Raw genomic sequence first — 14,146 nt, 5'->3', positions numbered from 1 at the left:
AATGAATTCATTTATCAGTGAAATGTTGTAAACAAAAAGCTTTAAATAGACATACAAATACAATAAGCGTTAGGAAATTACATTATTATTATATTGTCATAGTCGTAGAATACTGACGGATCTTTATCAGATCCGTCAGTATTCTACGACTATGACGATATCTTTACAAATTTCTGAAGGTGTTACTTGGAAGATATATGGACAGTTACAATGCTTATCTGCTACAGAAAATATAACGATTACAATATGAAGGTTTTTGTTATAATTGATATGTGCAACAAAAAAGTAAACATTATAATTTAGAAGATTTAAATCACAGTGGTGTTCCGTAAGGATGTTTTTTTCTCGATTTGAACTTGCTGTTGGCTGCAGATGCCCTTTACAGCTTCACGGGGTGCGTGTGCATGGGTTAGTTCAGATGGTACTTTAAGCCCGCGAGAGGGGAGCGATGAAGTGTCGACTCTTATCGATGGACTGCGGCGTACGCCCAAGGGCGCCAGAGCAGCTCGGCAATGGAATGTGACGGCTCCATTGCTAGCAATGTGCCCTATTAGGTCGACCTCCACGTGGTTCCCCCTGAAAACCATCGTGAACAATTCTTGTTGAATTCGTTACGATGGGCTAACTGACCTGCTTCATCCTTCACTTGTGCATCGCAGGTGTATACCGATAGCGCGGGTGGGGTTACCATTCCATTATCACTCATAAAAAAATCTTAGTCCTCAGGAATGTCAACGCATGGGGGATATCATGAGCGAAACAGTACTCTGTTATGTCCATGGTACTGCTTACGTCTAGGCGACATATGTCATAGGCGACGGTTACCATTTTCCATCAAGTGGACCGGCAGCTTGTTTGCCATTGTAAATTGCATAAAAAATGATGTCGGCGAGTGACGCTCAGCGATAGTACAGGGTATCATATAGGTACCGATCGTGCAGACATCCTGCGGGCACATATCGATTTGTGTCAGAATAAATTTGTGAAATGGGAAGTTCACACGATCAAGTTTCTATCTGGGGCAAAAATAATCTTGTCAAATTGACCCCCAAGACTCAAGTCTGGGTATTCACCGCAGGAAAGACATTTGGTGTATCTCCTCAATTTGAAAATTAAGACGAGTCTGGAAATCCTTGGTGCTGATATATTTAGGGATTTCCAGTTTTGCGGTAATTTGAAGAAGGCTAAGATAGATTTAGGATATCATAAGATAGATATTCACAAACTAAAGTTCCGTCCCGACCATCTGGACAAGTAGTGGTTCTCCACAAAGCGTTTTTCAGGGGAGACTACGTGAAGGTCAACCTGGTTGGGTATATTGCTAGCAATGGGATTTATAGTTTGCATTACTAACAATCCTTTCCTCCTATCCGGGATTATGGTATTTTTTTAATAGATGATAATGGAATGATAAAACCCATCTGCGCTATCGGTATATACCGGCGGGGCACCAGTGAGGGATGATTAGTGAGGATGAAAAGGCAGGTCAATTAGTTTATTGTGACGAATCAACGATAAATTAGTCACGATGGTTTCCAGGAGAAATCTCGGGGATGTCGAACTGATAGAGTATATTGATAGCAATGGGGACTAATCTTCCCGTTACTCATAATCCTTTTCGCCCTAGGATAATAGTGTTATGTTTCTGTAGTCTATAAACCGTATCGAAACAACCATGTAAGCGCAATTGTTTCGCGGCAGAAACATGAGTGGGACAAAAGTATACATGCAGATGTTTTTATAGAATAAGTTTTATTTTGTATTATTATGGATGTCGTAGACGAAGAATAGGTAACTGTTATGCGCGTGACATAAATGTAAATAAGTATGATCATTTAGTCGTATTGGTAGATTAATCTTTTACGGTATATACCTATATTTATTATATGTATTTGTGTATAAATACATTAAATAACATAGGGGTATTTTATATTTATTGTCTAATTATTTCATTTAAAGTTCATTTTAATTTTATAATTAGCAACTGTATAATTACCATTATGAAATTGCCATTTATAAAATGTACTCTAATGGAAATACGTAACAAGTTTATGATAGTAGGTATGTAAAGGAAATAATTATAATTATTAGATAGTAGGTACATATTTCATTATGCGAAATGACGGAAATAACTACACAACTAAATACCTACACTAATATAAATAGTTTTGTCCATTAATAAACGAGGGCGCGACAAATGATAATGGTTGTAATTGCAACAAACATGTAGATAGTCTCTTTTTTGCAAGTAGCTACATTATTATATCATTGCATTGGCCACTATAGTGTATTTGCACTGTACTCTGCAGTCTGTCAATAGCGTGTGCGTTTGCGGCTCTGACTGAATGTTTACTTTATTATAGATGTAAGGCGAGAGAGGGGAATGTGGTAAGTACGGTGTTGGCGGCGGCGGCGGCGGCGGCCCACCTTGAGTGGGCAGGTTCAGAGGCTGATCCCGTCGCGCGCCTCCGCGTCTGAACTCGCCAGTTGTGTGGGCGCTCTGACAGCGAACATGGCTAGTCCGACCGCAGCGCGGCGATGCGTGTGCTTCGCTATAGTCGCATTGTTTACCGTGTTATGTGAGGCATCTCTTTCGGGATTGTACATTGATAATGGTGTCGATCAAACTGTGATACATCATTCGATGACGCGTCATGAACGTTTGGTGGTCGAACATGAAATACTCGAGCTTTTGGGGCTTGGTGAGCGGCCTCGGGGTCCTCGTTCGCAGCCGCTGGATCGTTCAGCTCCCAGTTTTTTATTAGATGTGTACAAGCAATTAGCAGAGGAACATGAGCAGGCTCGTCCGACACGTAGTTCTGAAATGGCGCTTAGTGGCGATGAACAGCATGCGATTGACGAGAGCGATCTTATAATGACTTTCCAAAGCAAAAGTAAGTAAAATAGTTGTGTATGAGCACATGTCCTGGCATGTAAAGTTATATGTAGATTTGTCACGTTAATTATCATGATATTATCACCAAAGAGTTAACTAGGTATGCTGCTTCTGCGCAATTTCACTGTTTAATGCCAGTAAAGTAGCTACATAGGTATCTATGCTCAGATTTATTTGCCGTATGTTTTATTAGGTAAATTTGTAATGATTCATAAAATAACTAAAATAATCTTATATTGTAATAATACTTAGGTAGCATTTATTATTGAGGATAATGTTTACAAGTTAACAAATGTATTAAGTAACAAAACAAAATAATAAAACACTGATTTATTGTTTATACGTTAGTGGGTGCTAGGTACCTATATATTGTAATGAACTTACAATGCATGTTTTTAAAGTGACGATTTTATTTCATTATTCATTGATACATTGATATGATAGTTACTTAGCTTTTTATATTTATGTAAATGTAAGTATTTAATACAATTCGCTGTGTGGTCCTGGCATAGAGATACATAGAGTCAACTAAGGGAACTTAATGGTCGAGGAATGGGCAGCAGTATTCCTTTTAAAACATCATAAAAGCGTAACTGTGGTTGCCAACTTATCTGCCAAATGTGGCAAGTACTTAAACCTCGCAATAGGAGGATAGGCCTCCTTTTATTGGCTCAGCAGTGGACAGTAATGGCTGATATGATGACGATGATCTACTACAATGAGGATCATAAAACGCTTCTATTATAAAAGATAGTGCATGTATAATAATATTTATTGAAATAATTATTATTTTAAAGAAAATTACTAAATATAAAAAAAAAATAGATTGAAAAACTAACTTCCAACAGCATTATGTGATTGGATTCGAACCCACACCTCTCAAATATCCAGGCTGAGTGTGGATCCACACCATGGAAAGAATACAGGCAATTATCATTCCGGTAGGTGAGAGATGTGAGTTGAACTATTGTTTAAACTAAACACATGAACTGTCGGAAATTATCCTCTTATGTAATTAAATGTTAAGCGTGAGAGAAGTTTAGGTTCAATGTTAATATTATTTTATGATAAATTTTGATTAAAATATTGCAGAGAAAAAATAAATTGATTTAAGAATAAATTGAGAAAAGAAATTATGGTTGGAGAACATTGGTCGGATTAAACTGAAAATGCAATGGCAACATACTGCCCTGTGTGGGATTGGTATATTTTTTTAGTTGAAGACGTATTCTGTAAAGTAGAAATAGATATACATTATTCTGATTTCGATTTAGCAGGAATATAGGAGTAGTACTGGTCGACGCGAATGTAATTTGGCGAAGTTGGTTTATATTTATTAATGAGCTTTGAATAGGTACGTTGAAGTAATTTCCATATAGAGAATGATTCATAGCAAGATATTTCGATAATAACAATAGTAAATGGTAGTTTGTAATAGGTAAATTGTTTTTGAATTCAGTAATATAGAGTTGTAATAGTATCGGCTAGTATTCTGTATTCTGTTTCTGCTTTTAGGACATGGGTCTCTATAATAATTATTATAAAACGGAAGGATTATGACTGAAAGCTACGGTATGAGTATTTTATCAAACTAAAATACATTCTTAGATGTAGGTAAGCATAGAGACATTTACAAATTGCCCATATAATAAATCGCCCATTTGTGGAGTCCGCAGGTAGATAGGTAGGTGATGAGTCACATCGCATACCATAAAGATTGAGTAGCGGCGCCGCCGGGCCGACTGGAGTAGGGTAAAAAAAATCATTGTTGTAATTAATGATAAGTGAATATCCGTTTAACTGGACGAAGGCAGTAACGGGAATAGAGTGTAATATTATGTCTAAGACGATGAGACAATTGAAATAGATAAACTTACAGTAGGTAGGTACAGCATTGTGACGTTTAGTGTTTTGTAAGTGTTAGGTTTTTTAAATGGATAATAATGGAATGATAATTCTGGCTGCACTATACGCATTTGGTATAAAATATGTTGGCAGATCATCACTAAGGGATGACAAATGAGTTAGCTCATCGAGACAAATTTATCAAGAATTAACCATTACGTTATAGATGAATGGAACTGCATGGAGGTTGATTGGTATTTACGTATATATTGCCAGAAGTGTGGCTCTAGTTTTTTACAAATATAAATGTCTTTATTGAGAATCATAGGTCAAATTAAGATATAATATTAGTTAAATAGTGTCTCCATGTTCTGCTATACAAGCGTTTCCATTACTACTGCAATGTAGTACTATATATGATACATAACATATGTACATATATTACAGTATACAATTGTTATCGTTTTATTACATAATGTTAAAAATTTGTAGGAATTATTATTTTAGTAGTTTAAAAGTTGTAGTCAAATAAATCAATAACCAATGTCAAATATTATTATATTTAATAAATTATATTAAATACCTACCTCGCTGTGCAGAGTCAAGTTACACTTGTCGAACTACTTGCCACCTGCTCCGTGACGCTATTAGGTAGCGTGACAGTAGATGGGTCATCAATATGAAGGAGTATTTTTGGTTGAATATATATCAATTAGGAGGTCTTTTATCTAGTTTCTCGGTGGATATTATATAAATTGAAATATTAGTGAAAGCTTATCGTCCTTAGTACATCTAATAGTAAGTATTTATGTATCTATGAAATAAATTATGAAAGAGGACGACGTACGAGATAATATAAAAATAAGGAACCCTGGTTATAGGTTTCTAGTTTTCACCATTTAAGTAAATTATAAATAAGGATTTGTGAAGCTGTAGCAGAAAGAGGTATTAGCATTAGGTTTCTTACTTTGAATTTCACTTGACTAACTATTTATCTGACTATTGATGGTTATTTATTTAAAAATATTGGATAATAAAAAAGTGCATAAATGTGGTAAGCGCATTGGTCCCGACATGATGTAAAAGGTGCAGGTTCTAACATCGTCAATTTTAAAATTTTCTTAATCATATACGGCAATGGGAGATAATTCAGAATGATATACATTTACAGTGTACTGAGGAGAATTTTGTTTCAAATTTCTTTATCATATTAACTCCAAGTAAAAGGGATCGGAACTCTAATAACCTTAACGATAAACATAAAATAATTCTCGTTGCATTTCTATTCCAGAACATCACTTAGGGGCATTGCGTCAGGGGCATGGGAGGCATGTGTGGTTTGAAGTCGCTGGTGGTCCTGGTGATCCGACTTCTCTTCTAACGGCTGAACTTCGGTTGCACCAAGCTTCAACGCATACAGAAGACCCTACCAGTTTATATAAAGTGGTAGTGCATCGTGTTCTCAATGTTGACAGCATGGGGTAATTATACATATTTGGTCAAACTCTAGTGCTGACCCATCCCAAGATTAAAAAAGTAGTTTTAGACTTTATTGTAGAAAAGAAGTGACATTATATTTTAATATATTTGTTTACATAATCATATTCTTAGCTATTTTTTTACAAACTGTGTTAAGATAATATCAGTATAAATCGGCAGTCTAGACGTTTAAATTTGTTTCCAGATATCATAATCCTTAGTAGATATATAACACAGATTTTGGTTTAAATACCTGTTCTTGCCGTACATATCATTGCATGAATATTGTTGATGAGAAATCTTACGAAGTAAATAATTAACTACTACATTAGTCTATAAATAAAGTGTTTTTATACAAACGACTTACAAATATGTTCATTAGACAAAAACGACAAAAATTTCTTTATTATTTTATTTAATATCTATTGAGTCTAAACATGGAATTTGTTATAATATTTAAATATATCTACGTATAATAAATGTTGTAGGAAGCTACAGTTGGAGGAAGTGGCTGCTGTGAATACGAGTGCAGGTTCTGAGGGTTGGTTGGAGGTGAATGTGACCAGTGCACTAGCCGCTTGGCTCACCTCGCCGGCTGATAATCGAGGGTTCTTTATCACATTACATCCACATTCGCAACCAGGTATTATAGTTGTATTTATTGAGAAAAGTAGTGACAGTTTTATTTGTATGGCCACTATAGGTATATTATGATAATGATGTTATTACCACCATTTCATTATTTTAATTCATCCATCGTCCATTGCATCTTTCGCTACAAAGTAAGAGCTTGACCAATAATACTCAATAATTTCCAAATGATTATTACATCTGGTACCAGTGATAGAAAAGTTAAGAAATAACCGTCTATCCTGGTATGGGCACGTGATGCGCAGGAATGAGGGGCATATTTTAAAAAAGGTATTAAGAAGGAATGTAGATGGCTATAAGGGCAGAGGAAGACATAAAAAGACGGATGGATTGTGTGAAAGACGATATGGCCAGAATGGGAGTGAATGCGGAAATGACTGGGAATAGAGAAGAATGGAAGAGGAAAACATATTACGCCGACCTCAAAATAATAATTGGGATAAGAGTAGGAAGATGATGATGATAATGATATTACATCTGGTACCTTCACTATTTTCTAGGGAATTGCTATATGGTATTAATCCATATTGATAAAGGAAAAAGCTACTCTCCAAAACAGACTTGCATTTATTAGATGAATTATGATATGTATAAATATTGTGTAAACACAAGTCATTGGCTCTTGGTTCATTCACATTTGTGATATTGGCAGAGTTATAAACAGAATATCGTATATTGTGTCAGTTGTAGGCTAGGAATTCATTTTTACTCATTATACTTATCAGTCACCTACCTACTCGTACACTTGACAAGAAAAGTATATGAGTATCATCTTGTTATTTTCCAGAACGCCATGTAAAACCAGAAGAAATTGGCTTAGAGGAACCTCGTGGTATGATTGTAGAAGGAAAGCAACCATTTTTAGTGGCGTTCTTTAAGAGTGGCCCAAAACTAGGGAATGCTGATCCTAGTGCTCGACGAAAACGTGAAGCGAAACGCTGGCGCACACATGGATACTCTGAAAATCATTCAAGAAACCCGTTAACAGGTTTGTTCCATTTATATCTTAACTTCCCTTTAACACTTTACTACTCTGGTCTTACTGGTCTGGTACTTAACTAGTTCTATAAAAGTTTTCTAAGGTTGGAGGTTGATTGCTATTAGAAAAATTCTCGTCTTAGATCCATTAGCACTCAGAATGCTTATTATTTTATTATTGTACACGCAGTTTTTTGTATAACTTTTGTATATAGATATAGTTAATCCACAGATATACGTGTAAGGTTGATCATATGCTTTAAAGAGAGCACTATATTATAATTCGTTGTAAAATATAATAAGATATATAAAAATTTTGTGCTCTTATTCTAACAGAACTATATTTTATTACTATAACTTTATTAACAAAAAAAAATTTTTTTTGATACAACTTAGAATGGCAAACAAGCTGACGGACCACCTGATGGAAAGTGGTAACCGTCGCCTACAGACATGAGCAGTACCATGGACATAACAGAGTATACTGTTTCGCTCATGATACCCCCCATGCGTTACCATTCCTGAGGACTCAGGTGTTATTCCTCTGTACTCAGTAAATGCACGCCATATCTCACTCTTCAAACCGAAACACAGCCATGCAAACACAACTGCTTCACGGTAGAAACACGAATGGGACATAGGTACTCAAGCAATCGACTTTTTTACAAAGTCTCCCTCTGGTAAAGGTTTTAATTATACTAGTTTCATAGCCTGTATCCTGTTATCAATGGATGAGAAAATATAATAAATATTCAAGAACAAAATTTCTTAGGTCGTTCGGTTATATTTTTATACGTATTTGGTATGGGTTCTTTTTAGTACGAATTATTTAAGAATATAAAATATACTCGTACCATAATAATAATAAACGCGAGAGTATCGCAGTATTAATTTAAAAATAAGTGTTTAATAAATAAATATAAATATCTTTCTTGCAGATACATCACACTGGACTACGAGAAGTTGTGAAATTCAAACACTGTACGTCAGTTTTAAGGATCTCGAATGGCAGGTATGTGTCCACAAGTTTTGGTGATCTATCTAAGCATTTACATTTTCGAAGAAAAAGAAAGAGGGAAACACAGTGGAATATAATAGAAAAGATAAAATTATATAACTAAAATCTAAAATTATTCAATTAAAATATAAATTTTAGACTAAATGATCATTTAGTCTGTATTATTATTACATACATTGCTTCAATACATTAAAATGGAATGGTAACTCCGTCTAGGCGAAACGAGAGAGGAGATGTAATTGTTAATAAATAGGTCTAACAACCATATTGCCAGCGACATACCCAATAAGGTAATTTCTAATTCGATTATTCACGGCAGGTCAAATAACTTGACTTCATTCTTATTTATTTTTATTTACCTGTTTTTCATCTATTTACTGGTAGCGCAGCCGGAGGTTTCTTTATAAGTTCAAGGTTCCGACAAAGAAACACTATGTCCTTGCAATTCGATACAGTTGACATGGCGTCTATTATATTTGTTATATTTGTTGTGGCAAATATTAAGTATTGGGGTAACATTTTATAATAAAGGAGAAACGACCAGAGATAGTTTCTTCAGTAAGTTTATGGTCGCCCTGTGAGCGGGCAGCTTCTTCGTCGTCCGGCTGCTTGCGAGGCTGCGACAAGGTTATTCTATTTTCATTTTATTACACACTCGCCTATGCTATTGATTTATGTTAGCATGGTACTTTTTTTTTAATGGGTGATAATGGAATGGTAACCCCACTCGCGCTATTGGTATACACCGGTGGGCACCAGTGAGGGATGATAGATGAGAATGAAGCAGGTCAGTTAGTCCATCGTGACGAATTCAACAAGAATTGTTCACGATGGTTTCCAGGGGGAACCACGTGGAGGTCGACCTGATAGGGCATATTGCTAGCAATGTCGAACTCCATTGCTAACAATCCCTTTTCCTCCATTAGCATGGTACTATTGAGGAATGATAGGTTAGAATGAAGTCAGGTCAGTTGGTTCTTCGTGACGAATTTACTTAACATATTGCTAGCAATGGGGCTACTGATCTCAGGTAATCCCTTGCACTCCACACTTATATTGATTAAGTATATAAAATAATAAAATTGTACTTTATTTATACAGTGCATATATTCTTTTGTAAATAAAAAAAAAAAAAAAAACTGAAACTGAGTTATTCTGTAGGTAAAGCCTCTACACACTTGGATACATAATATAGTTCTGACACACCATTATTATGTGTTATTACGAATAGTAAATTACAAATATGTTATTAATTCTAATCGTATTACTTAGTATTTAGGATGGAGAAGGATATAAGTTACTTAATATTCCCGTTAATGAATATATCCCGAATATGATAACGAAGTCGCGGTTAAAAGCCTGTATGTTAAACATTCTAATTTGCATTCTTAATTGCATTCTAAGTTACATAAAAAATATTAAAAGTTAAGAATATAATTATAACTTTTTTATACAGGACTGGATTATAGCACCCGATGGCTACGGTGCATTCTACTGCAGTGGAGAGTGCAACTTCCCATTAAATGCGCATAAAAACGCAACCAATCACGCCATTGTACAAACATTAGTACATCTTCTTAATCCTCAGCTGGTAATTTTACATAATTATTTTTATAATAATGTAGATTACATTAATCATTGGTAGGTTACATTAATATAGTTTAGTTTTTATTTGTTGCTTAAAATTACTGTTTTTATTCTTTATCCGGGAACACTTAAAGTTGATTTTACAAAATCCTAAAAGTAACATTAGGCTATTTTGATCCTCGGCAAATAATCAAATAAGACTATTAATAATTAAGAATATTTATTATCTAATAGATACTATTACTATTTCAAATTAATACTAATTATTTCAAAATAAGTATATGTAAGAATAAATTGACATCAGTGTCATTGAATCGTTAATTGCTATTGCATTAAATTGGATAAGAATTTAAATTAATTGTAATAATTTAAAATCATTATGAAGTATTTATATGGACCTATGTTTATTATTAAAAATTTATAAGAACATCTAATCAAATTACGATAACTTCAGTATCCAGAAATTTGCTGAATAAAATATACTTAGATATTCGTATGATTTTTAATTAAATAGATGAAAACTGAAATTTAAAAATAATCTCTATCTGCTTGAATAATTACGGTATTTCGTTAAAATTGCTACTATCTTATGTTTGTGTAAAATGTTTTACTAACGAAACTTTACATAGCTTAAATTTTTTTTCTAAACCTGAGGCCGAACTGCAAAAAATGAAATATATCCCGAATTTTTTATTGTATTATTTAATCTTGTGATTGTTTTATTCTTGTAGGTACCAAAACCATCCTGCGCGCCTATCAAGCTTTCTCCAATATCTGTGTTGTATTACACAGACGATTCCAACGTGATCCTGAGAAAATATAAAAATATGGTTGTCAAAAGCTGCGGTTGCCATTGAATTTATATTGACGTAATAATAATAGTTTATTACGTATTTTATCAAATAAGAAATTGTTACGACGTCACTAACTGACAATCAGGGTGTAAGTATAATATAGTGCCGTCCACAATTGCTGTGTTAGTCCCAGGTGCTGCAGCTGTAGTACGCTATAAATTTATATATTTATAATATTATAACATAAATGTTAGTTATAATATTATAGACATAGATTATAATAGTTGCTCTATGTCCACCTTAATTCTGTGAGTTACTTTTACATATATAATGTAAGATTAACTCACATAAATAATACGTGTAAGTCTTATAAGTAAATAAATTGATCGATCTGGCAATAAGATGCTTATTATAGTTTTAATTTATCGTAAATTAATTATATAAGGAACGTGAGTAAAACGTTATATTATATGGACGTTATATTAGACGCGAATGTTTTCTAGGGGCATTATTTAATCGTTAGATGTTCTTTGCTGTCACGTCAAGATACGATGAGGTTTAGTAGTGTTTCTATCGTACTTGTTTATCGTCATCTGGATATTATTACAAATGTATTGGTAACGAAAAAATCTTTCTTAGGATTTTTATTTATTTCCACAGATCCAGATTAAATAAATATCAAATAAATATATATTCTATTATATGACTGGTATGAATGAAAGGAAAAAGCATTTTCTACCATGTACATGTATAATTAAATATACCTGAAAATATTTTTGTTGATAGCATTTTTTATATAACCGCTCTGTTTATTTCTTACTCATACATTTAATTCTGTTCATATCCGGGAATTACTATCATTGTAAATAATACAATTGTTCCAATGCAGTATCCTGTATTGCTAACACGAGATTCTTTGTAACGCCTACGTAACGTACGGAGAGCTCACTCACAACTAGGTAACTTGTATTTTTATCATCGGTAGTGACTGTACTGTATTTCGAATATTTTAAATACAAATCTTAGGTTTTATATTTTAGTAAAACATATTTTTTATAAGTCATTATTGAAATGATTACCTATTGAGATTGATTATAAAGAATAGTTCGTATTTCGAAATTTAGAGAAAAAGAGTGTAAAATTAATGAAAAAAATATTTTCTTTAATATGTATAATGTCTTGAATTATAATTTTGATTAAATATTAGTATTATTTTAGAGATATAGGTAATACATTTTAAATAAACGATTTTTGTTGTATAGGAGGTATGCTTTTATGTTGTCACAAAAGTAAAACGTAGAATTTGAGCAGCTAAATCTTAAATATTATATAATATTAACAAACTACAGTCAGTCACAAAAAAAGATTACTTAATATTTTGATCTTCATAGATCACAGTTGGGTATAATGCCTCATCTAGGTACTTTAGCTGTCGCTGTACTATAATTTATAATGTGCGTAGTCTGTAAAATTGTCTAGTTTTTATTTGATTATAATAATTAGTATTAATATACCACGAATTTATCGAGTCTTATAGATATTTTCATGATAGTCATTTGTTTTCTTATAAATATAAGTACTTATTTGAAAATCGTAACATGTACGTTTTACACACTTTTTTTATTTTATTTTTTTACAATACGACAACTGATTATTTTCATTATCTAAAAAGATGTATTAGATATTCACCCCTTTATTCATAAGAGTTAAAATATAATACAAACCTATTTTAATTATAACAATGTTTTGTCACTTTATTTCAAATTGAGAAAATAGTGCAAAAGAAAAGGGCCAGATGTTTCAATAGCTAAAATAGGTTTATGAGAGAGATTTGACGTTTTTATGAATAAGGAAGGTACCTTATTATTTTTTTAGGGTAGTTATGTCTCTCCTTACATTTATTATTGTGAAAACACATATAACTTCACGTAAGTATTCTATTTAGAAAATTAAAAAGATATATATAAATACGTAGATTATTTGTATTTCTTTCTCGATTTTATTAACAAATAGTGAGGTATGAATGTATCTATATAAATTATTACCTCATACATCTACATAGCATAGCATTTGCAAAATATAAATTAAACATCTTCAAGGTTATATTATTTTACATTATTGTTCATTATGTTGTATTCAAATAAACTTGTTTGGCATCTTAATTAGTAAGTTTAAAAAAAATACAAGTGTGTTAGTCTATCACACTAAAAATATTATGTGAAATATAACCACTCAAACTAAATAAATGAGGTACTTAGGCCCCCCTGGGGTACCTACTTAGTTTTTTATGTATCCTAACTAAAGATAAAACTATACGTTATTTCTTTTTAATGCCATATTTTTTTTTTAATGGATGATAATGGAATGGTAACCCCACCCGCGCTATCGGTATACACCGGCGGGGCACCAGTGAAGGATAATAGATGAGGATGACGTAGGTCAGTTAGCCCATCGTGACGAATTCAACAAGAATTGTTCACGATGGTTTCCAGGAGGAACCACGTGGAGGTCGACCTAAAAAGGAATATTGCTAGCAATGGGGCTGTCAAACTACATTGCTAACAATCCCTTTCCCCCCTTAATGCCATATTTGTATGTACCAAAAATGGGTCGCATTATAATAAATAACAGTTTTAATGAAATTAATGATATTGTAGGAATATTTTTTAAGTACTACTTCATTGGGTTTGTATTGGGCATTTTGCAAACACATCAAGCGTTTTTGTGCAAATTTTATGTACCTACCTATATGTTATATGACTAGAGATTGTTTAGATATTAAATATAATATTATCGTCTTATTAGTTTTAATATGTATAAGTAATTTGTGCCAACTTTAATATAAGGAAAAATCACTTAAGTAAATGTTGAAATAATAATATGATTTGAAATGGAAAA

At 33.0% G+C, this 14,146-nt stretch overlaps 1 protein-coding gene across 1 annotated transcript; it reads left to right on the top strand.

The window, feature by feature from the left end:
• Nucleotides 1–2,367: 2,367 nt before the first annotated feature.
• Nucleotides 2,368–14,146, top strand: LOC113516953 (protein 60A). The gene is made up of 7 exons (XM_026901461.3): nucleotides 2,368–2,894; nucleotides 6,033–6,222; nucleotides 6,709–6,863; nucleotides 7,659–7,859; nucleotides 8,788–8,861; nucleotides 10,324–10,458; nucleotides 11,186–14,146. Exons 1-7 carry the CDS (start codon nucleotides 2,513–2,515, stop codon nucleotides 11,309–11,311), a joined length of 1,263 nt encoding a protein of 420 aa, XP_026757262.1. The 5' UTR covers nucleotides 2,368–2,512; the 3' UTR covers nucleotides 11,312–14,146.

The sequence above is a fragment of the Galleria mellonella genome, unplaced genomic scaffold, assembly GCF_026898425.1.
Source record: "Galleria mellonella isolate WM207_F2 unplaced genomic scaffold, CSIRO_AGI_GalMel_v1 utg72, whole genome shotgun sequence".
Classification (NCBI taxonomy): domain Eukaryota; kingdom Metazoa; phylum Arthropoda; class Insecta; order Lepidoptera; family Pyralidae; genus Galleria; species Galleria mellonella.
This window is presented reverse-complemented; position numbering and strand designations above follow the sequence as displayed.

Bases quoted from the DNA above. Each gene is read 5' to 3' on its own strand.
- LOC113516953 (XM_026901461.3), top strand. From the start codon at position 2,513: ATGGCTAGTCCGACCGCAGCGCGGCGATGCGTGTGCTTCGCTATAGTC. The intron at 2,895-6,032 runs GTAAGTAAAATA...TTTCTATTCCAG, and splicing joins AATGACTTTCCAAAGCAAAA to AACATCACTTAGGGGCATTG. The intron at 6,864-7,658 runs GTATTATAGTTG...GTTATTTTCCAG, and splicing joins ACATCCACATTCGCAACCAG to AACGCCATGTAAAACCAGAA.